Source organism: Pan paniscus, chromosome 6 (genome assembly GCF_029289425.2).
Source record: "Pan paniscus chromosome 6, NHGRI_mPanPan1-v2.0_pri, whole genome shotgun sequence".
NCBI lineage: Eukaryota > Metazoa > Chordata > Mammalia > Primates > Hominidae > Pan > Pan paniscus.
In genome coordinates, this window is record NC_073255.2 from 16,298,139 (window position 1) to 16,321,765 (window position 23,627).

Here is a 23,627-nt window from a genome sequence, read left to right on the forward strand (position 1 = left end):
AACACCGCACCTTGGAAATTTATACAAATATTTGCCTTCTTGTACATCATTTCAGTAGCACAGCAGCTCTGCTGAAGAGACAAGAATGGCAGCTACAGCCATAAACATCCCAACTCCATTGAGCCTGTGGAAGGAACAGTGTTGACTTCCTTTCCTTATCCTAGGAAAGGATGTGGAGTTGACGTATTTGTTCAGCTCCTCCCTCACGACGCCATTTCTCTAACCCTACCTGTAGCTTTGGCACGCTTGAGGTGCCTCACAGGCCTTCTCTTCATAGAGGGGATCTGTGCAGTCTCGGCCCCCGTTGGCTGGCAGCTGAATGATGACCCGATGCCTAGACTGCTTCCTGATACTGGAGTCCCCTGCAATGAAGCAGTTTTTTAACCTCTGTACTTTACACTGATGAGATAATCTCTAAATACCAGTCTGTGTGAAGAAATTACATTGCCTCCAGCTACATGTGCTTTGACATCCCTGAGAGGCTTCACCTGGTCTAAACATTCACTAAATTCTCCCAAAGACCATTTATATCAAAAACCCAATCAATTCATATTAAAAATACAGAAAATGTGAATAATGGAGAAAACAGTTCTGTCGGCAGTTAGCCTTCCTAAGGTGCAGTCACAAAGTAATTGCTCTTTTGTATAATTCTTTCCCTTGAGGAATATGACAGATCTAATTAATTTATTTTCCTCTACCTTAAATTTATTGTCATGCTATTTTGCCTAGCCCTGTTTATCACATGGGACTCATACACATGTAATGAATCTTCTTTAGGAGAATATATTCAGTGCTATAATGTGAAATTTTATTTCTTTGTTATTCATTTAATTTGAAATGCATAACTTGTAAATTATTCCGGTCATTTATTATTCATGTTAGACAGTCTAAGATCTTCAATTCAGGTCACATTCTAAACATCAGGGATCTAAGTAGTAAAATGAAAGTGGTTTCTTAGAGGCAGACACAGACTTTTTAGAGAAGCAGTCAAAATAGCAATAATTACTATAAATAAGTAACTCTAAAGTATGTTAAAAAAGGAAAAAAATTAAGATATACTTTCAATAAAGACATCAACTTGACAGTATGACTGATGTAAGGATTCAAATATCTTTTAGTATACAGATCATACAGCGTATAAAACTTGCCAACTTTAATAAAATATATTTCAGTTAAGATTACATACACTTTAACGATGAATAGCTGCATGGCACAGGGTTTTACTTACAAAATAATTCTCTAAAGAATTATGTTAATAGAATCCTGATGCATTTTCATTATTTTGCAAGATCTTCAAATATTTCATACATAGACTACAGGAACAGAAATATTTTAAAGGATTAGCAGCTCCTAACAATTAATGTTTAATCAGAAATCAAATGAAACCTTTTTAAAAGATACTGTGGTGGTGGAGAAATTATGATTTGATGATTAGAACATTCCCATAATGGAATATCCTTTCTCATTCAGTCAAAGATATTCTTCAACACGGTCTGGGCAACTGACTCACTGCCATGTTTAGAGAGGATTTCTGTATTGGATGGGAGAATGGATCAGTAAATGGCTGACTTCATAGGAGAATCTCTTTAACAACAACAACAACAAATTTCTGGGCCTATACCCAGGACTACTAAATCAGAATCTGGAAGCTGGGTTTGGGAATAGGATATTTAAAAATCTTGCCAGGTATTTGGGATGAAGGGCCTGGTTTGAAATCTACTGTAATACATGACCTTGTACGACCTATCCCAATGTAAGATTCTGGGCTTACATGTAACTTTTTAGAATTATTATTCCCGTTGTCGGGCGTAATCTGTACTATTAATGATGGCATAACTATTTTAATGAATAAGCGGGATACTACAGGTAATGGAGTAGGGAATTGGGGGCTAGAAGTATTGGGCAGCAGAGAATTAAAGTATTTGAAAATATTGTCATGGACTTTTAATTGTAGCAGTAGTTTGAATGCCAGCTGCAACTTTTACATGTTAAATATAATTTATCTAGGGAAGATCTAAGAAATGTCAACAGGACTTTTAATAAATTGCTAATGCAGTCTCCATCTATTATATTGTCCAAATGACTGGTATTTTAAGGCCCAGCTGATAAATTCCTTTAATAATTCAGAGCTAGGGAAAATTCTGTTTCCCTTGACAATCTGTAAAGAATCCATTGTACTTGTATTTTTTGCTTTGGTCACCAGAATCTCAGAGCTAATTTTCTTCTCAATTGAAGGAGCTTGCCTCAGCTTTGATTTTCTAGCATAATTTTTCTCTCCCTCTTCCTTTTACCCCCTCCCTATTCACTACCTGGCTTTGCCCTTCTTTTACAATTTCTATTTTTTTCTTTTGTTTTATGTTTATGAACTGTCCATAATCTTTTTTTTTTTAAAGTATACAAACTAATTAGACTCACATTTGTTTAACACTGGGGGAAGCAGGGAGGTTTCTGTTTTGTTTTTTAATGGGGAGGTAAGACGTAAAGGGCTCAAATGGGTTTTTGTTTCCCAGTTGGTCAAAATTCTTAGAGGCAATTACTCTCCAATCTGCAGATAGAGGACAGACACAGGATTAAGACCAGGGGATTTGGGGGCTGGTGGAGACAATGAGTTCAGCATTAGTGGCACCTCATAGACTAAAGCTCCTACTTATTAACTACCTAGATGGCACCTGGTGCATAGCCAGGGCTGTTCTACTTGAGGAAGCAGCTACCAAACATTAATGTTTCAATTCTATTTTGTTTGTTGATTTGAAAGAAAAAATGTCACTTAGAATACATTTCTGAAACATTCTCCTAATGCCTTCTCATCACAAACTCCACAAATTAGTAATAGATATATAAGACTATGATGACTCTCTTCACATCCTTAATGGATTCCAGAGTGGCAATCCATTTATTTTTATGAAAAGTTCAAATTCCTTAACCTGGTACAGCCTACAGGATAGAGATTGTGACCTGATTCAAGTGGAACTCTTCAAAGATATGACACCCAGAGAAGAAGTTTAATGGGGTTACACAGGAAGTGTCAATGACATCTATGTTTTTACCCATTGGGAGGTCTGTTTCTTCTCATATTGCAGTTAAGAAATTGCTTGTGTACTCAAAGTTACAGCGCTGTAGAGCTTTGCCAGGTTATAGAGTCCTCAGATCAGAGAGCAGAAAAAAAGGAAGCTATACAGCACACATTAAAAACAAAAAATGAAAGTTTCCTCATTAATAACTTGAGCTGGCAAACTGGGAATTTTATACCTTTCATCATCCCCTGCTTTTATTTATGCTCATTTTATTATATGCGGTTGATATATTTGTAGTGTTTCTATTCATCTGTGTGTTTTATACCTAAGACAAGAGTCACATATAGTAAGTGCTTAATAAATATTTGCTGAATGCACAAACACATTTATTTCACATCTTCTCAAATGGATTATTAATTAGCACCTTCTATTTCTTTCCACTTATTCCTTTATAGTGGTAAGCACACAGGTGCCAATGCTGTGCATTAAGGATTAATAAAAATAAGCTATCACTTTGTTTTCATTGGAAATAACAAGTACGGGAAAAATAAGGGCACCTGCCTGTGACGTTTGTGCTTAAAAATGCCTATCCAGGATAGGAATGGAAAAAACAGATCGTACATCTAGCAAATAATCATGTGATGATGGGGTACCCAGATTCAGAAGATATGTAATCTCTCACACAGTTATAGCATTTTTCAGATATCTTAAGACATTCAAAATAAATTTCATCGAGAAATTACTTGATGAAAAGGATTTAAAAGGCAGGCAAAACTGATTCATTAAACTGGATATGGGATGGATTGCAGGTTGAAGCAGTACAGTAATAGGAAATTGAAAGGGAAATGTCTCATGCAAGAAGCAAAATGTAAAGGTAGTATTCAGATCTTTGGTGGTAATTCTAGTGCTCTAGTGATTTAGGACATGAGGAAGAAGCCTCTGCAATATTCCTTCTATTTCTCAACACAATAAATGCAGCGAGAAAAAAAGGAGCAAACAGAATTTGAGCAACCAAATATATTATTTGATAAAAAGTATTGATTTTTTAAAATTAGAGGTACAAATAATTTATGTGCATAAGGTATTTCTATTTTTTAAAATGCCCTCTGTCAAAATTTACAAAAATTTGAAAAACACCTTAGCAAGTGCACTGGTCTCAGGATTAAACTACACTCCACTTAATACTGATCTTTATCAGCATTGATTTTTCAAGGGATATTTTAGAAGAAGGCTGAATAACATTTCAAACAACTCTTTTAGTTCTTCCTGGAATCCTACTATTCTGTTTTATTTTGTGCAATAGTATTGTGTATTTGACTTCTTTAAAGTGATTTTAAAAAGAAGGATAGTCCTGCACTTTAATAAGCCCAACATCCTTGTAAAATTTAGACTTTACTCACAGAATTAAGTAAAAAGAACCACCCCAACTTTGAATTAATTTTCTGTTGCTATTACCTCTCTTTGAACATTCAACTTTGCTTCGCATTTTTAAATGGTGTGTGTAAATTGGTGTAATTTCAAAATGATACTTGGATTATTTCCATTTCTTATGAAATAATGAAAAAAACTAACCTCATGCCATTGCTTTATTTTCTTCACAACAAAAGGCTAGCTTTCTATCACACCATTGTCTCCTTATTCTCAGTTACAGCAGTCTACAGGCAAAACAGAAAAAACTGCTTCTAGAGCACAAAGCATCTTGGCACTGTTATCCAACAATGACCCTTCTATCACTCTCCAGTCTTTAAAAAATTTTTATTTCCTCAAATACCCAACTGAGGTGATTTTTTAAAAATCGGAGTGCCTAGGTTTAGGGTTTCTGAAAACCTTTTGTTCTAGGAGAAACAACATGAGCTGCCAAATAAAACAGTCAGCACTCATTCCTTGCTCCGGATGACATGACCTGTGTTCAGGGAAACACTGCTCTGCCTCTTAGAGAGCCTCTTGCTTCCAAGAGAGCCGATTCCCGAGTTGGCATTTTTGCACTCTCTTGCCACCACCATCTCAGGAACACCAGGAGAGAATAGTATCCTAGTGGTACCATGCATTTTTACTTACAGAGGTTTCCTACCTTCCCCCAAGAGACCAACCCAACTAAACCCATTATGCCTCACATGCCTGTCACTCACCACAAGAAATGAGCCCTCCCCAGCTCCAGGTCATTCATCATCACCCGGACCCACAGCACTATCTACCCGCATAACATGATTCAGTTTCTCATTCCTTTACATCCTCTAGCCCTTCTACCGCTGCGCCCACTGGAACACATGATCTCTCATCTTCAATCTCTTCTGGGAAAGTTTCCTTCACATCTTGGGCTCCAGTGGGCTGGTCGTTCCAAAATCACATCTTTCTCACAGTCATTTAAGGCTTTCCTGATGTCTCTAATCCTCACTTGGAATTCTTTCATGTGGTTCATCTTTCAAGAAGATAGATCTCTTGTACCTCCTTTTCAGTACGATTTTTCTTAATATATTTGCTCTGACATGATTATTACATTCCCTTCCTTAGAGCTCTTTGTGTTTTACCATTAAATTTTGTTATTGAACCATGTAAGTCTTACATTATCTGAGCTGTGCAGAAGAGTTCTATATGTTAAATGCAATTAAAAGCTTCCTTGATGTCTGGGACTGTGATTTCTCTATACGACCATTAGTGTGCTAGTTATATACAGAAATCAATAAATAAGTAATTAAATAAGTATTTATACATATATACACAAATAAGTACTGACTCAATTAAGACCTATGTAGCATTCACAATCTATTCATTCTCATCTATCTGCTAAGAAGTTTTTAAAAGTGCTTTATGTGAGTTATCACAGTGTTTTCGATTTTTTATTTTATAAATGATCAAACAGCAAAGAGGAAATCAGTTTCTTCATACTGTAAAAATCACAAATTTAAAAATCATGTTATTTTCTTTTCAAGTATGGTTTTTTACTCCTAAAAAACCTCTATTTTTTCTTTCCTTTCCAGATGTATATAATACATAACAAAATCACAAATGTGTTTTCAAGAACTTAAGAAAAAATTTATAGGCTATTAAAATGGTTCCTAATTCCTGGATACATTCCAATATCCAAAATTATTTTCAAATAAAGGTCTAAAGAAATGAGAAAAATTCTGATTCTTCACTTTTATTAGTGACTACTCTGGAATCAATTTAATAAACTATTTTCTGTTCTTTTTTAAACTTTACTTCCTTGAAATACTTTAGATCAAATCAACTTTTTTAAAAGAGTAATTTACACAATACAAGAGAATATCCAAAATAAGGGAAAGGCAAAGTCTTTCCACTTTCAAAATTTTCACTTAAAATTTGTTTTAGACTATTAACAATTTGGTTATAAATGTAACTGCACATGCTTGGAATTATTAGTAAATGAACATATTCCATATAAACAGAAAAGATCAAGTATAAAGGCATCAAGAACAAAATTTGTAAGTATATTAATTCTATGTAATTAATGCTTTTTAATTGAATTAATTAATAACCAACAATTACCACCTATAAGTGCCATCATAGGTAAAATATTAATCTATAAGAAAGTACAATTCTATTGCCAACTGTGACCGGTGTTATTCAGCTTAAAAAAAAAAAGGAATAAGAGAGGAAAATCTGGATTAAAATGTCAGGCAATGACACTGCATAGCAAGTTCATGCCATTAACATGTTTATAAAAGTTAATGCTTATAACTCCTTTTAATTTGCCAAAAGCTATTTAAATGTCTTAAAAGACTCCTAAATAAAAATATTTTGCAGTGGCTCGTGCCTGTAATCTCAGCACTCTGGGAGTCTGAGATGGGTGGATCACTTGAGGCCAGGAGTTCTAGACCAGCCTGGCCAAAATGGCACAAACCCATCTCTACTAAAAATACAAAAATTAGCCAGGCGTGGTGGCATGTGCCTGTAGTCTCAGTGACTTGGGAGGCTGAGGCACGAGAATTGCTTGAACCCAGGAGGCTGAGGTTGCAATGGGCCAAAATTGAGCCACTGTACTCCAGCCTGGATGACAGAGTGAGAGACTCTGTCTTAAAAATAAAATAAAATAAAGAATAATAATAATTTTCTATCACTTCTAAGTTTGTGGTTTAATTTTATTTGATATTTCAAGGGTATTAAATAGAAAACCATCAAAAGGAAAATCATGTTTCAACTATATAAAAATATAGTAACACAGTAAAAGTATCCATTATTAAATTTATAATACCTAAAGGATTTGATTAAATTTTGACAACTTAAAATAGTTTGTTAAGCTAGAAGTTGACTCCTAATTGAATCTCTCTAGTAAGTGTTAAGAAACATGAAAAAAATAAAAGCATACAGGAAATTTAGAAAAAATTATCTGTATTTGTTGAGTAAGATAAGAAATAGGAGACAGCGTCATTTGTAACACTGCAGGAAAATTTGCTCAGTTATTGCATAAGTCACTTGGAGGACGTTGATACCTTTCTCATCAGCAATGAGAAAAGACCCTGTCCTAGAGGGTAAAGAAAGAATTATCAAAGTATTTGGCTTGATACTAACGAGTCTTTGTCTGTAAGTAATAAAAGCAAAACTAAGCCAAACTGGGAATAAATATTCATAAATTCCTCATGACACATTACATGCTGGCAGAGAAACAATTTGGCCATTTTTCTCTTTCTTTTATTCCTATTCTTGGGGCTGCATAATTGAATCTGTAGCAATTCTGGTCCCATGTTATTTTTTGCCATTAAGTAGGATGAAAGCCATGTGTACTGATAAAAGCACTGTATATCATTTTGAAATACATATACCACGATATATTCCTTCAGAACTAATGTGAAAGTAAACACTATTAATACAATAAGATTTAGAATCCTTCACTTTAATCTATATCATAAAATTTCAAGCCAGGTTTTGGCATAAACCTCACTTGTCTGGTATTCTAAAGCTATGTTATTTCCTAGAGGGAAACTAACAATTTATGGCATGCATGTCAAATCAGGTTTACATAGCCCTGTGCAAAACTCACAAACATTGCTAGGCCAGAAGACCTCAGAAGTCTACCGAGGAGGTTTTCTAGGTGAACAGCCTTCCTAACTCTGCAGACCATACCTTCTTTACACGAAGAGGGGCATGATGTCCAGTCACTATATGGGGTCACAATACAGTCCTTCTTACAAGGAAGCAGACAAGGCCTTACAGTTTCAGGTCGAAGGCTTTCAGGACATCTAGAAAGGCAAAGGGAAATTATTAGGCTTCAATAGTAAAGCAGAAAATCAGATAATTTAATTTCTCTAGAATTTTCACCGGTAAAATTGCAAAACAAGTCACTCATCTGTGTTATTTAACTTCCAGGAGTCTTTCTTTCTGCTACAGGCAAGAACTACACAACTAAATTGATTGTTTCAAACCGGACCTCAATAAAGCTTCTCAAGGAAAGATGTGCAGATTTACTAATAGCAATAATGCTATTTAGAAACAAATATAACACTTATACCTTATCTTCTTATAATCTCTCCATTAATATTTATATTCTAATATGTTTTAAGAAAAATTTTGTGAAAATTTAAATTATGAATTTAAGGATCTAATTCTATGATACATATTTGTATGACTAGGCCTTTTGCCTATTATAAGTTTCCAGGTTATTCTACACTTTATTTTTACAAAATATGTATTGTATAAAATAAATTTATAGTGGAGTATGTTCCTTACACAGTACATGCTCAAAACACAATAGTGTATTAAGAACTATATATTTAATAATAATTAAGATAATAAAACAGTGTAAATCAATCTGATAAGCCGTTTTTGCTTTATTCCTGCTTTTATTTAGTGCACCTATTTGTGTTTTCTTTTCCATTAGTCCCTAGTTTTAAATGATGGGATTTAATCTTTTTTATGTTTTTATAAACTACAATATCTTTTTTGGAACAAAAACAGTGAATATAAATAAAGATAGTAAATCAGTAGTTTAAAGAAAAATACAATACTGTATTTTTGACATAAATTATAGTAAAATTAACTACTATTTTCAAAATAACAGCAAAAATATATTATTTATTGGGAACACAAGAGAAAGATAAGGATGAAGAACACTGAAATGTCTAACTTCATATAAGCTTTCACTTCTTAAGAGATAATAGGAAGCTGATGTATAGGTTTTAAATATACTGTCTTATTCAAAATACACTTAGCATATAATTTTTTACACTTGAGCTTAGCTAAAAGGCTGAGAAGTAATAATTTTTAAATTTCCCAATTCTTCTCTGCATTTTCACAATCTGATGCTACTATTGCTAGAGGTCAAATGCTGATAATGAGCCTTAACACTAGAAAAAGATGTAGCTTAGAAAAGTAAAATATAATAATATCATTCATATAATTAAAAGTAACAAATAACTTATTCTGATTCCTAAGCAATTCTCTTTTGAAGTCATATAAATCCCTGCCATGTAAGCTAACAGGCAATGAAAAAATAATCTAAACAACTAGTATAGTTCTTGCTAAAATAAATTGGCAAATCAGTGGGAAATAGGATTTTAAAATACTCTATATAAGAGAATTCAAATATTTTGTAGCTCAAGTGTGTCTTTTGTCAAGTAAGTTAATCAGGTTTTCAGAAGTGAACTACGAGTGAAAAAAGTCAACATCATTAATCTATTTCCCATAATTTCTTTATAGTATTTTGCTGATACTTCATTTTTGACATATCTTGTATTATAAGTATTTATGTAAATTTTCTTCTTCATACATAAATACTATGCTTTATTCAATTATATAGATCCATGCTCTCCTCTCTTACTTTAAAACCCCAGTGTTTATTTGGAAGTGAATTTTAAAATATTTAAGGATTCAACATTTCAAAAATAATCTTTTTGATTTATCTTGCGCTGGAATTTTCCTAATTTCTATGACTATTCAAAGTCATGGACAACAAATAAATTTAGATTTGAATCATAGAAGCAAATTTATTATTACATGTTAGATTATAAATCAGTAGAACTACAATTTAACCTGCATTCTTAACCAGGAAACATTATATGGCAAAACTCCACATATAATTCAGTTAATTCTTTTGGAACTATGAAATTATTGGTCAGTAATTATTATTGTCAGCACTTTTGTTCAATAAGGCAATTTTATAACTTTAACAATGAGAGAGCATTACTCAGTTGCATGCTCCTCAGATATTAGCCCTGAATAAATCAATGAAATTTACAATGTTATCATTGACAACCTCCAAATATTCTGTTTTAGTTGAGAAATAGTCACAGCAAGATACTTGGCTAACTGTGGAGAACAAAATTACAAACAACAAAGTTGTTAAATGAACACACAAAGATAAATTATACAGCCTAAATTACATCCAATGAAATGAATTTGGACTTCCTTTGGCAAGGCAATTGGTTCAGTCAACATGCTTCTTTTATCCTTTGTACTGTTTGTATTTAGTGTTTGTGGTTTAAATCAAGAAATTGATTTCACCCCAAATCTTATTCAAGGTCAAATTAAACAGATGTGATAGGAACTGAAGTTTGTTACCGGGAGGACAGATAAGATCAATAACATTGATTTGACCATTGCACAGTAATCTGTTTTATTAAGAGAAGTTTAAAACAAATTTTCAATTTGCATTTTTTGGTTCATATACCTAGTATTAGAAAGAATTCACTGAATTTAACCTAGCATGTAGGGAGAAAGGCAATAATATTTTCTTTTGAATTCACAGTATTTGCTTGATTTTCTAGAATTTTAGAGGTAAAGTACATCCATTTGATTTAACAAGTCTATAGATGCACATAAGTCATTGAATGAAGGCTGCAAGGGTGAAGCAAAATTTTAATGAATTATTGTGGTAGTATGACATGGGGCTTCACGATACCCTTCCTACTGATTTAATGCTGTTAATCCAGCAGGCTCTTTCACATATAGGCGTGTACATATGTACATCCATTACTCAGGAAAAATATTTTGTAGCTTACGTAAGTGAGGAAAATGTCAAAACAGCAACATTTGAAAGGTGATTAACCGTGGGACAGGAACAGAATGAGCTCACTGGTAGAAGCTCAGCACAATAACCCTCATCCTGCGCCACAACAGGTTGGTCCCGTGCCTGCGTAGTGAATATTTCTACCTTTGTTCTTGATCCAGCAAGAGTCAGAATCCTCCAGGACTTGGGACATCTGCTCTTGCTGTTACCACTTTTGAATTTTAATACACTGTACATTAATTTCCTGAGTTAGATTCATCAGAGCTTTAGCAAAATTTCTATTAAAATATTGGTTTGAGGTTACTTATTAAACATGTGAAATAGTCTTTCAATTTATTCAAATCTCATTGGCATGTCTTCTGTGTTTCCTAATTTCAAGCAATATAAAAAAATAAATTGTGGGGCAAAATATCCCTAATGTCTGGAACCCTGGCCAGATACAAACATCTCATAATGGGATTCATATTTGTTTCCCTGGAGTTTTTCATGCATCAGAGACATTATTTTCATTTTCTTGGAACACTAAGGAGTAGCTGAAATTCTTAAGAAAAAGACCAATTTCTAACATTTATTGAGTGCTTAGATTACTATCATATGTTTCATTAAATCCTTTCAACAGACTGCAAAAACTATTGGCCAGAATAAGTTAGGTAGCATGCTGAAGATTACACACAATATTTAACCAGTTGGCTGAGTATTTAGTAAATATGAGGCCACTTTTAAACCCATGCAAAAAATCGACTCATTTATCATTTCATATCTTACATGGCTAAGGCGATTAGAATTTTTAAAAAGTATGTTAAGTTTTGAAAAATAAAGCTTTTTCCCCTCAATTTTTTAGAGTTGATTTGCTAATTTTCTCTATGAATTGATTAGCTCAGTTATGCCATTATTTTTGTTTATACTTCTCACAAGGCACATATAATATGTCGACTCTCTGGTTCTTTGTTCTCCCCTCCAGCAAAGTGCTTGCCTTGTTATTATAGTACTCATAAGCACCCTGAGAAAATGATAGTTTTTCTACTTATAATAACACTCATCCTATCCCAAGGCTGTCTCTTGGAAGTAAATGGTTTTTACTCTAACCATTGAAAGACGCAGTAAGTATGCTTCGGTATTTTTGATATAGTGTTTTCTAGGGGAAATGAAAGGCAGATCATACAAGGCTTCTACCCAATTAAACTAGATTGGGCAGCCTCCGTAGCCTACGGGTATATAGGAGGTCATGGATGACCTACACTGCCAGGACTTAGTACACTGTCATTATTGATCAGCCAGGCTTACGGCAAGCACTTCTTTCATTGCCTCACTAGCTTAATAAAAGCAGAAAGTGCTACTATAAAACAGAGTAGGCACCAGATAGAAAGATTTCTACAGAATTTATGGTTCCCCAGTATAAAACTCAAAGTGGTTATAGCTTTATCAGTGGCTGACTTTCAAAACAAACAAATCTTACTCTTGAGGACAGGTATGACAAGCATCAAAATGTTCCATTTCATGAAGCCAGTGAAGCCTGAGCCAATCCTCTGCACAGGTGGCTACACGATTTACTGTTGTCATTCTAAAGCTCTTACTTTTTGGGTCCCACTTGGCCCACATTGACTCGCACACAGATGACTTTTCTTGTCTGCATGCCGACAGAGCAGGAGGCCTCCCCATTCCAAGTCGTAGTTGTGTTGAAGGACGATACTGAGGTGTCCTCAATGCACTGGCCCCAGGGACCAGTTTGCCAGTGGTACACTGTGCAAGGATGCTCATTACAGCTTCGTACTTCTTGCAAAGCACTGCTATTTGGACAGCGAATTCCACCTAAAAACATGGACAATGATAGCAAATTAGATACGGTGCCAACAGGAACCTTACCATACTCTGTTCTTTGGAATTAACATGGCTGACAACAACAGTATCTGCCACTTATTTAGCACACAGCTGCACTGCTAGGGAAGCAAATTACATGTTATTCTTACCTCGGTTGGCATGGTCTGGCTTAAAATATATACCCTGTAGTTACATGATACTTGCTTTAGGGGTCTATGGAAGACCTTAAAGAAAGAGGCTGTTGCCCTCCAGAGAAAGTGAAAATGATGTACAAACAAGGCCCATGTCATTGCTGACCAGGAGAAACATGGGTATTGAGACTTTGTGGATGGAGAAAATGAAGTGTATTTTCAAATGTTATTGCCCAAGTTGCAAGTCTTAGTTACAGTTTTTGAAATGCTGCTTTATTTAATGAATTAGGTTTTAGGGTGATTAGAAACAGGGATATTAACAATGAATGATATTTTATGATGCTCCAGAGTATTACTGGGAAGGTCACTGAATAACAATAATATCGCATTTCTTCAAGTTGTATTGACTGTGCAATGCACCATCATTTTACATGTCCCAAAGAAAAAGAAATGGCTGCAAATTAAACTATGATATAATGCTTTCTGATCAACTCTAATTTATATTGTATGCTTATTGAAATAGCTTTTTATGAGTTAGTTTTAAATATTGCTCTTTTACATAAAGGGAAAGGTATTTCTAAAACTTATTTACGTTCAGAATCCAAATCTTTCAAGTCAAGTTTTAATTCACACCCACTGAAGCCTGCGTTGTCCTCCTATCGAGTATCAGCTTCTGTGATGTCAAAAGTGCCGATGATGCAGGGTTTCTCAAAAAAGCATTCTCCCCTTTTGTCTCCAGAATTTTCTTCCAGGATGCTGATACTCATCTCTAAGTTTTGATGTTGTAGCATTTTTAATTGCCCCAGAAGGTGTCAATGAAAGTTTTAAGCAAGCAACTGGGATTTATTTTCTTTCCTCAAATGGTCCTAGAAGTTTTTGTTTGTCTGTTTTTTTGCAGAAGCATCATGGAATTGCTCCATCAGGAATAACAACAAAGTTCACATGTACAAGCAATGACGACTATGCCATAACTGTTGCTTGGCCCCAGAGGTTTTAAAAAGCATCCAATGTGAGAAGCAATTATTCCAGAGATGTTAAAGGGTAAAACAGATGCATCTTGTAATCAATAGCATATGGTATAAGAGTTATTCTGCACTTTTAAAAACTGTGGTAGCCCCATTATAAGTACTTTGTAGGTGGCATTTTATTTTACATTCACAACTGTTCTATGGGCTAAAAATTATTAAATGGATGAACCCAAACAGCTTAAACGATGTGACCATAGTAACAATGAGGAATTTATGGAGGCCAATTGGTTGACTCTGTGCTATTTCTGATGACAATTATGAAAACAAAAATTCTTATGTTGTTAAAAGCAGGGTATTAGAAGAATTTATTGCTCACCTTACTGACTGTTTGGTCTATTGCAACTTATGCAGCCTCTGGACTTCATCTTAGAATATAAAAGAACTGGTTGGAAATGCGGAATGGTGGGAACCCAGAGTGCTCATTATAAATATTTGCAATAGAGTAAATAGAGGAAATGTTGAATATAATAAGAGGTGGGCTTTAGATTTTAGAAAAGCAGGGTTCGAAAAGTTAAAAGTGAATAAGAAAAGGCAATTCAGTAGCTAGCGACCCTAACATGGAAGATGGCTCAAGATGTGAGATTTGAATAAAAATCAAACGTAAAGCCACGGGCCACACCCTGAGCTGATCTTCCAGTATCACTTCCCTTATGATTAAAGACATCCCTTTATTCAGCAAATAAATCAGTAGAAAGTTTATGTGAGAACTGCAATTTAGAATCATTTATGCAGTGTTGAACATAGACTCAACATCAGAATAACCTGCATTAAACGGCATTTCATTAATGTTCTCTGCTTCGTGATGGTGGAAACTCTGTCACAGTTCATATCCTATCTTCCGTCATACAGCTCTGTGACCCTGGAAGCCTCCACAAAGAAGTTTAGGATTTGAATAGAAATGAATCGGCTGGGCGCGGTGGCTCAAGCCTGTAATCCCAGCACTTTGGGAGGCCGAGGCAGGTGGATCACGAGGTCAGGAGTTCGAGACCATTCTGGCCAACGTGGTGAAACCCCGTCTCTACTAAAAATACAAAAAAATTAGTCGGGCATGGTGGCGGGCACCTGTAGTCCCAGCTACTCAGGAGGCTGAGGCAGGAGAATGGCGTGAACCCGGGAGGCGGAGCTTGCAGTGAGCCGAGATCACACCACTGCACTCCAGCCTGGGTGACAGAGCGAGACTCCGTCTCAAAAAAAAAAAAAAAAGAAATGAATCGTAAAACATACTAATTGGGCTGGGGAGAATAAATAAGCCTCCTATTACCCATTCTTCAAAGTGCTAGATTTATCCAATCTTAACTCTTAGACAAGCTAATTACAGACATAATATATATATATATATTTACATATAGTTATTTTAATAATTTCTTTATATTTAATAGTAAAAGTACTGATCTTGCACAAAGAATATGCTTCTTGATTTACCTTATTTTCTCTGTGATTATTAAGTATGCTGTTTAAAATGTGATCTTAAAACTTCAAATTGTTTTTGACATTGGAATTGACTGGTTGGCTGTGAAATAAAATGCTATGAAAAAAACTTCTACAACATCAGCATAAAGTGTTGAGGAACTGCGAGATAGTGGTTAAGCTTACAGACATAAAGGTTATTTATTTTCTTGCCCCAATACACATTAAAGATACATCAGCAGTTTTGGTCTGATGTCAGGATACTTGCACAGATAAGCCCCAAGGTGGTCTTAATTATAAAAAGAAGATGGCGATTTTGAAAGTATGGTTTGTAGTAATTAGTCATTGCAGGAGCATCATGTTGTTTGGGGGATAATTTTATGGCAGAAAAATTGATAGGTATAATATTGAATTTATCTATTTGCAGAAAGATGTAATTCCAGACTTCTGGGGATATTTCCATAGTATTGGGGAAATGATAAAATGTGACCTATGACAAAATTAGTCATAATTTAAAAAATCCTCTTACATCAAAAATATGTTTCATACTAATACCACTATTTAGATTTTCTATTATTCCATCAAACGGAATAATGTTATAAGACTTTGATAAAATTCTGCTAAGTAAATAAACTCCTGTGGTTATATAAAAATACCAGCTATTATGTGAAACTTCTTAGAAGTAAAAAGTGACTCTTCTTCCCCACATCAAGTTCATAAAAGCTTTGTTAGGAGGCATTTGAATAGAGCTATGATGTTTCTGGTTCTGGCATTTATGTCCTCACAATTTAGATGATAAATTTTTAAAAAAGAATCTTGTTTAAAACAATAATTAAATACACGCAATATTTATGTGAGATGCTTCAGGGGTACCTACAGGGATTAAAAATAGTTTCTGCTACACTCAAGGATCTCATAATGTAGTGGGGAAAAGTAGTAGGGGAGATAAGGATACAAATGAGTATAATTCTAGATAGAATGAAATAATTATATTGTGCAGTATTTAGTATAACTGGGATTCAAGGAGTACAATTTCACTACTTTTTGGAGTCTGAAGAATGCCTCAGATTAAAAGACGCACTGAGAAAAATTTTGAAGGAGTAGGATTTCAACAAGCAGAATTCTGGGAAGGGACAGAAGGAAAAGAGAATAGTATCTAAGTAGAAAAATAAATCAACGGAAGCAAAGGCATGCAGGCATGTGTGACCTTGGCAATTAACAATATTGACATAGTCAATTGGAGTGTAGAGTTCACATCAGAAAGTAATTGGCAACAAGAATAAGAAAGTAGACTGGGCTTATGTTATAAAGAAGCTATTAGTGTGAAGAGTACTATTATCATAATACTATAAATTATACTTTTAAGGTGCTTCTAACTTTTCCTGCTATTGTAGCCTGAATTCCTTTCACTGCTGGGTGAAAAGTGCATTGGCAAGGATATGCTTTGGGGGTATTGAATTGGAACAGCATTAGCTGTGGGGTACTTCAGGAGATTCTGTGGCAGCACAGCCCTACCTCCCAGTTTTTCTTTGCAGAAACAGGCAGAAGACTGTCCACCGTGAAGCCTGCATAAGTCCTGCATAAGTCCTGCGTAAGTCCTGTGTGGTGGTCAAGTAGTGACAGATTGAAGTAGAACTCTCTTTTCAAGGTCAATAGTGGGAGAATGGGGAAGTGATGGTATTTACTTAGAAATCAGGGTTATAAGTATATATATAACATATATGTATATATACATGTATATATGTATATAACATATATGTATATATACATGTATATATGTATATATACATATATAACATATATATGCATACATGTAATGAATCCTGCGTTCTTCAAATTTTTCTAGGGAATATGGGTACTACCTGGTTACTATAATTAAAATCATTTAGCTGTAAAAATTGAACAAGTTAAATAAAAATATTCTTCTCAATGTTTTGCATTGTAAAATATGACTTCTGAAGATAATTATTTGAGAAAAAAATGACATAATTTATTTCCATCTGCATCTATTCTCTGCTTGTATAAGACAGGTGCAAAGACATTAATATTTGGTTGATGAAGTTCTATCAGGTCATATTGAACTTAACAAAAATAAATACTTTCCTTTTTTTTTTTTTTGCTCTGTAAGAATAATTAACTATATCATGAGAATTAACAAATTGTTATACCCAGTGGGAACCATTTAAAAAATAACCTTTTCCTTTTTAAATGAAACTTGTTAGGATCTACAATACAGGTTCAAAAAATTGATAAAGCTAAAAGTCTAACATTAATTTTTAACTTTTTGTTCAAATTCAACTATTTATATTAAAAATATGCCAGGCTTAAGTATTAAAAGGTTGCCTCCCTTTAGAATTTCCTAACATAACTTTAAAATATTTTTTGAGACAACTCCTACAGTTTATACAATATTTATCCGTTAAGGCAAGAATATTAAAAAGTGAATCACTTTTATTTAACCAGAGGTCAAGCCTCTGGAAGATACACACACACACACACACACACCAATTTTTTAAGTGTAAAGAACTAATTTTACCTCCTCCAGTACATTAACTATCACCAGTTGCCAGTACTTGTGATTTGGTTTCCAAATGACATTTCAATAATTAGCATTTTATGACAATTTTTGTGTATTGATAATAGGTTATGTAATGTTACTCAAGATTGTGTAGAAAGCACCAGGTACAGTGGCTCGTGCCTGTACTTCCAGCACTTTAGGGGGCCAAGGTGGGCAGATTGCCTGAGCTCAGGAGTTTGGGACCACTCTGGGCAGCATGGTGAAACCTTGTCTCTACTAAAATACAAAAAGTTAGTCAGGCATGGTGGTGCTCCTGTAATCCCAGCTATTCAGGAGGCTGAGGCAGGAGAATCGCTTGAGCCTGGGAGGTGGAGGTTGCAGTGAGCCAAGATCGGGCCACTGCACTACAGCCTGGTCAACAGAGAAAGACTCTGTCTCAGAGAGAGAGAAAAAAAAAAAAAAAAAAAAGTAGTGTAGAAAGCGATTATATACAAATTCATTTTCATGTTTAATTTTGAACCAATTTCAAAATTACAGTGAAATTAAAAGTATGATATAAATACTTTTCTTTTCCTGGACCACTTGGAAAAAGATGAAACGATATCCATCACCCTAAGTATGTTAGTGTGTACTTCCTATGATCAAGAGCATTCTCCTATACATAAGCAATTAAATATTCAAAATCCAAAAATCAGAATATAAACAGATAAGTTATTACCATTGAATCCTCAGACCGCATTCAAGTTTGCCAACTGTCCCAAAATGTCCTTTACAGCAAGATGATTTAGTTCAGAATCAAGCATTACATTTAGATGTCACACTTTGTTAGTCTCCTTAAATCTTGAACAGTTTTTCAATTGTTTCTTCATTTTCATGGCTTAGACACTTTGGAAGATTAAAGATTATTTTGTACAATGTCTTCCAATTAGAGTTTATCTGATGTTTCCTCATGACTAGATTCTATATACGCATCTTTGATAGAGTTATTGCAGAAATGATATCGTATTCTCATTATATCATACTGAAGACACAAGATTTTGGTTTGCTTCATTATTGATAATGCTAACTTTTGTCACCAGATTAAGGGGGTGTCTGTCAGACTTCTCTATTAGGGAAATATTTGAGACTATATAACTACAATGCTTTTAATGAGATTGAATTTATTCCTTTATTTATTTATATAATATGTGGATCCATGGTTTCCTATTTAATGGTCTGTTGGTATTATTATTTTGTTATTAAAATTGTTTGAAATGTGGTCAGTGGGAGAACATTCAAGTTGGCTTCTGTGGCCTTTTGACAATTCTCTTTACTTTCTACCACAAGATCCTCCTGGCCCATCTTGTACTTCTTCTATTGCAGCTGTGGAATCAGCCATTTCTCAAAGTTTCCCTTGTTCCTTTTGTTAGACAATAGTATTAGAAACCAAGATCTGACTGCTGCAGCTACTTACTTCTGTTGAGGTCTTGCTGCTCTCAGGTCTTTTCAGTGAATGGGACTAGCATATGTATATATGTATATAATATGTACATATTTATATTTGCACACTTACATTGATGTTTATTCTATATTTATCTTTACAAATTGAACACCATGAATTCAAATAAATTAATAACATCCAATTCCAATGCTGTACCACAGAGTGTACCAGTTTTCTTTCCTAACATATTTGCAACTCTCTTCTCCAGCAATAAAAAAACCAACTCTTACTATGTTAAATACATGTACTTATTTTGTCAATTCCCTCTCACTTCACACTCCATTACCCATTGTCATCTCCATTGCTATACCCACAAGATATCTTCATTACTCTGCTCATGATCTGACATCCTACATGAGGCCACCCACATGACAGAAACACTCCTCAACTGTGTCTGGCTGTGACACCCCACACTGGGCTGGCCACCTTGGTGCTGGAATTCTCTCTTGACCCAGCTATGCTCTGACATCCAGTGTTGAGTCACTCTTCTATCCTCTCATACAACCCATGTGCCCCCTGTCCTTCACCCTGCTCAGTGGCTCTGAAAATGCATGCCAGGCCACCTCTTTTCCCACTTTGGTTGCTCCTCAACCAGTTGGGCTCTGACAACCCACTCTAGATCACCAACAGACCTCCTATTTGCTGGCACAGATGCCCAGCTGCTTGGCTTTACCAAATGGCTTTTTGGATAGAATTGTTCAGGAAAGGAGAAAAAGAGCCTAGAAATAAAAGGAAGTGAAGGAAAGGAAAAGGAAAAGGAAAAGCAAAAGCAAAAGAAAAAGAAAGAAAAGAAGTGCAGTATGAGGAAGAGAAAGTGCCATTCTATCATTCTGTCATTCATTTAAGAGGAACAAAAATAATTAATCCTAACATTTTCACAAGGGAGAGCCCTGTTTTATCTATTGGATTGGGGCCATGTGGAATAGTTAGTTATCATCTATCGACAGATATATCTGTCGACAGATATATCTATCGACAGATATATCTGTCGATAGATAGATAGATACATACATACATATATATATACACTGATACACAATAAGAACACTGAGTAAATCAGGGGTAAGAGTACTAGTCAATACTCCTCTCATTTTAGCACACAATAGGATTATATTTCCCTCATTCTCCTTGAAGTTAGGCATAGTTATACAACTTACATTAACAATGAAACGTGAGAAATGACATAAATCACTCTTAGATGGGAGAATTTACTTGCTGATGCTTAAAATCGACAGATAGATTCTCCAAGTATTTTCTTCCTCTGGCACATGAAGATTGTGGAACCAGGTCTTCATATGGTGATGCAATATTGTGACCTTTCATGAAGGACAAATTGCCCTGGAGAGTTACCCAAAACTGTAGCTAAATTTCCATGAGGAAGAAGTAAATAAAGCTTTGTTCTTTAAGCTCCTGAATGTCTGGGCTGTCCATTACTGAAGCACAACCTAGTCTATCCTTATTAATTACAAGGAGTTATCTAGCCTTCAGTATTGTTTAATGGTGGCATTCTGATTAAGGTAAATGAAAGTATAGGTTGGAGCATTTATTTCATTAATCCAGATCTACTTTTCACATAGTCTTGTCCTGTATGTTATTTCCCTAGAAAATCATATAATTTCTTGTTTAAACACTTCATATATCATTTCTCAAATGTGGCACTTTCCTTTAAAGTTATCACAATCAGTGTCTGATCCACAGAAATTTAAGAACATTTATGACACAAAGCACTAATTCTTGAAGAATAATGGAAAGACCGACTTTTGTGTAGAATTACAAAGGATTATCTAAGTGGCAGAGAAACATATTTTAAAACTTCCTGCAGATGCTGTTCCTAAATCATTAAAAATAGTTCAGAATTAGGAAATATTTATTTTGAGTAAGAGAAAATGTGTTTCAGTGTCCAACAAATAATAGGTACTAAGTAGGCTTTGAAGTACAAATTTCTCATAAAACATGTTTCAGTGTCCAACAAATAATAGGTACTAAATAAATAGGCTTTGAAGTATAAATTTCATATAATTATACCAGCTTTTATAAATGTTATTAACAGAGGTAAATAGCAGCAGAGACAAATAGCATTGACAGAGTTTCTTTTATGGCTTCCATTTAAAATTATGTTTTACAATAATGTATTATATATTTCAAAATAGCTGGAAGAGAGGATTCTCTATGCCCTTGCTAAAAGAAATGATAAATGTCTGAGGTGATAGATATGCTAATTACCTTGATTTGATTATTACATAATTTGTCCATATATTGATACATCACACTGCACCCTATATATACAATTATTACATGTCAATTAAAACAAAACTATATTGTTTTGAATTAATGCCCTTATGATTTACTATATAAACATCTATAACTTCCCAGCATGACTTGCTTATAATGCAACCACTAAACTTAATTAAAAATTATTGAAGCCCTACCCTTTCAAACTCAGTGGATGATACATATCAAAGAGCAATCACAAATTTCTGCCTTTAAAACATTTCATGACCTTTCCATGTGAAGCATCATGTCTACAGGAATAATGATCGGGTGAGTTCTGCAAGCATGGCAAAATCCTTGCCATGTGACTCGGGGGGGTGGGGGGTGAAAAGTCATTCATTAATACTCACACAGCAAGTGTCTGCAGAGTATAATGAATTTACAGGAAGCAGGGTGACCACAGATCTAATTTTAATGAAGCCCAAGGCATAATCTGAGCTGATAGAGTTTAAAGCCTGCATACAATCTTCACAAGGTTAGAGTCATTGTTTGACAACACAAGAAATATAATTTTCTTTGTAAAAGGTTCTATTTTTCAATAGATAAACTTTTTTTTGGAGCAAAGAGTTAAATATATATTAAGGTAGTAGGAAAAAGTTTTTGAACACTATAAAGAAAATTCCAAAATTTCACACAGGTTGGCTTTTTTGTGTGTAAAATGTTTTACTCATGTAACACTCATGTGCAAAGGCCAAGGTAATTATAGGCATGCATAGTTGTTACACACACAGATAGCAAATTTGACTAGGAACACTATGTTTCTATCACTAAAATACTTCATAAACAGAAAAATAGAAAAAGTATAGGCAACACAAAACTCCCCCCAAATCGATAATTTGGGGAAAACATAAAATGTTATGCTTATTACAAATAGAAATAATTATTTATCAGTGCTAAATGTGAACAAAGAGTCATTTAGCTTGATAATGTTTAAATAACACACACTTATATTCTTGAGAAAGAACATGCCTTAATGTGAACAAACTTGATTTACTTTTATGCTTTTCTCACTCTTGTGTTATTTTTCAGAAAGACAAGATTAAGTATGACATTATATTACCCAGTCACACAGAAGCCAAATTAGCATTTGGATATCATCTTGAGAGACAATTACCAAGAGCCTTGTATTTCTTGGCAATAAAGCTTGCAAGTGAGGTCTGAATATGTGACAAACATGCTTTATTCACCCTATAGGGTGAAGAGATTTAGGAGCAACATATTTTAAAAATGAACAAAATTTACATATGAGATTTCTGGATCTCAGAGCCTATGTTCAAGAAACTCAAAGAAACTGAAAATTGCAATTTTTGGTCGAACAGTAGCTATTTTTGTGATTTTAAATAAACTTTATTATTGGATATATATACTTATTTATGAGAAGGTAGAATATGATTTTCAAAGGATAAAACTGACTTCTGAAATTCAGAAAAAAACAATGAAACATCTGAAATTTTGGGAGCCATTTTCAGACCTTTTTAAAGGCCTAACACTTTGGTTTACAAAGAACTCTAATGACTGGAAGGGTGGGAAAAAGCAAAATGAGTTCACTTTTAAAAAGTCTTTCCTCCTTTGTTAGAGATCCATTTTCAAGATTAATTTTGGGGGACAGAATCAAATTGCTCAACACATCAACAGATATTAAACCTTGGATGGCTGAATTTCTGGTTGTTGATTTTCATAGAATATCACCTTTTCCAGGCTACACAAAAAAGATGCACACTAACTTTTGAAACGAACCTAGGTGGCGTCTGAAGCTGGTGACTCACCTTCTTCACCCGCATAGGCCAGAATGGATCGTGCTCGTATCTGTTTCCCTTCTGTGGTTTTCCCTGAGCAGGTGTGTGAGCAGGAGGACCACGTAGACCATGTACTGAGCACACAGTCTTTCGGGCATGGGGCATCACAGGCCACAGGGATGGGGAAGATGGCATCTCTGCACAGCTGTCTGTCAACTTCTTCTCCTGGGGAAAACATGACCACCAACAGCTATTATTGTT

The 23,627-nt window shown here is 34.5% G+C and overlaps 1 protein-coding gene across 1 annotated transcript in view; it reads right to left on the reverse strand.

Moving 5' to 3' along the window:
- THSD7A (thrombospondin type 1 domain containing 7A) overlaps positions 1-23,627 on the reverse strand; it is a 474,918-nt gene that overhangs the window by 98,027 nt on the left and 353,264 nt on the right. The window contains exons 7-10 of the mRNA XM_003824998.6: positions 23,397-23,591; positions 12,552-12,786; positions 8,097-8,212; positions 230-362 (exon numbers count right to left, since the gene is read on the reverse strand). Of these exons, the coding sequence (XP_003825046.5) occupies positions 230-362; positions 8,097-8,212; positions 12,552-12,786; positions 23,397-23,591 (679 nt within the window). The remainder of the gene's footprint in view (positions 1-229; positions 363-8,096; positions 8,213-12,551; positions 12,787-23,396; positions 23,592-23,627) is intronic.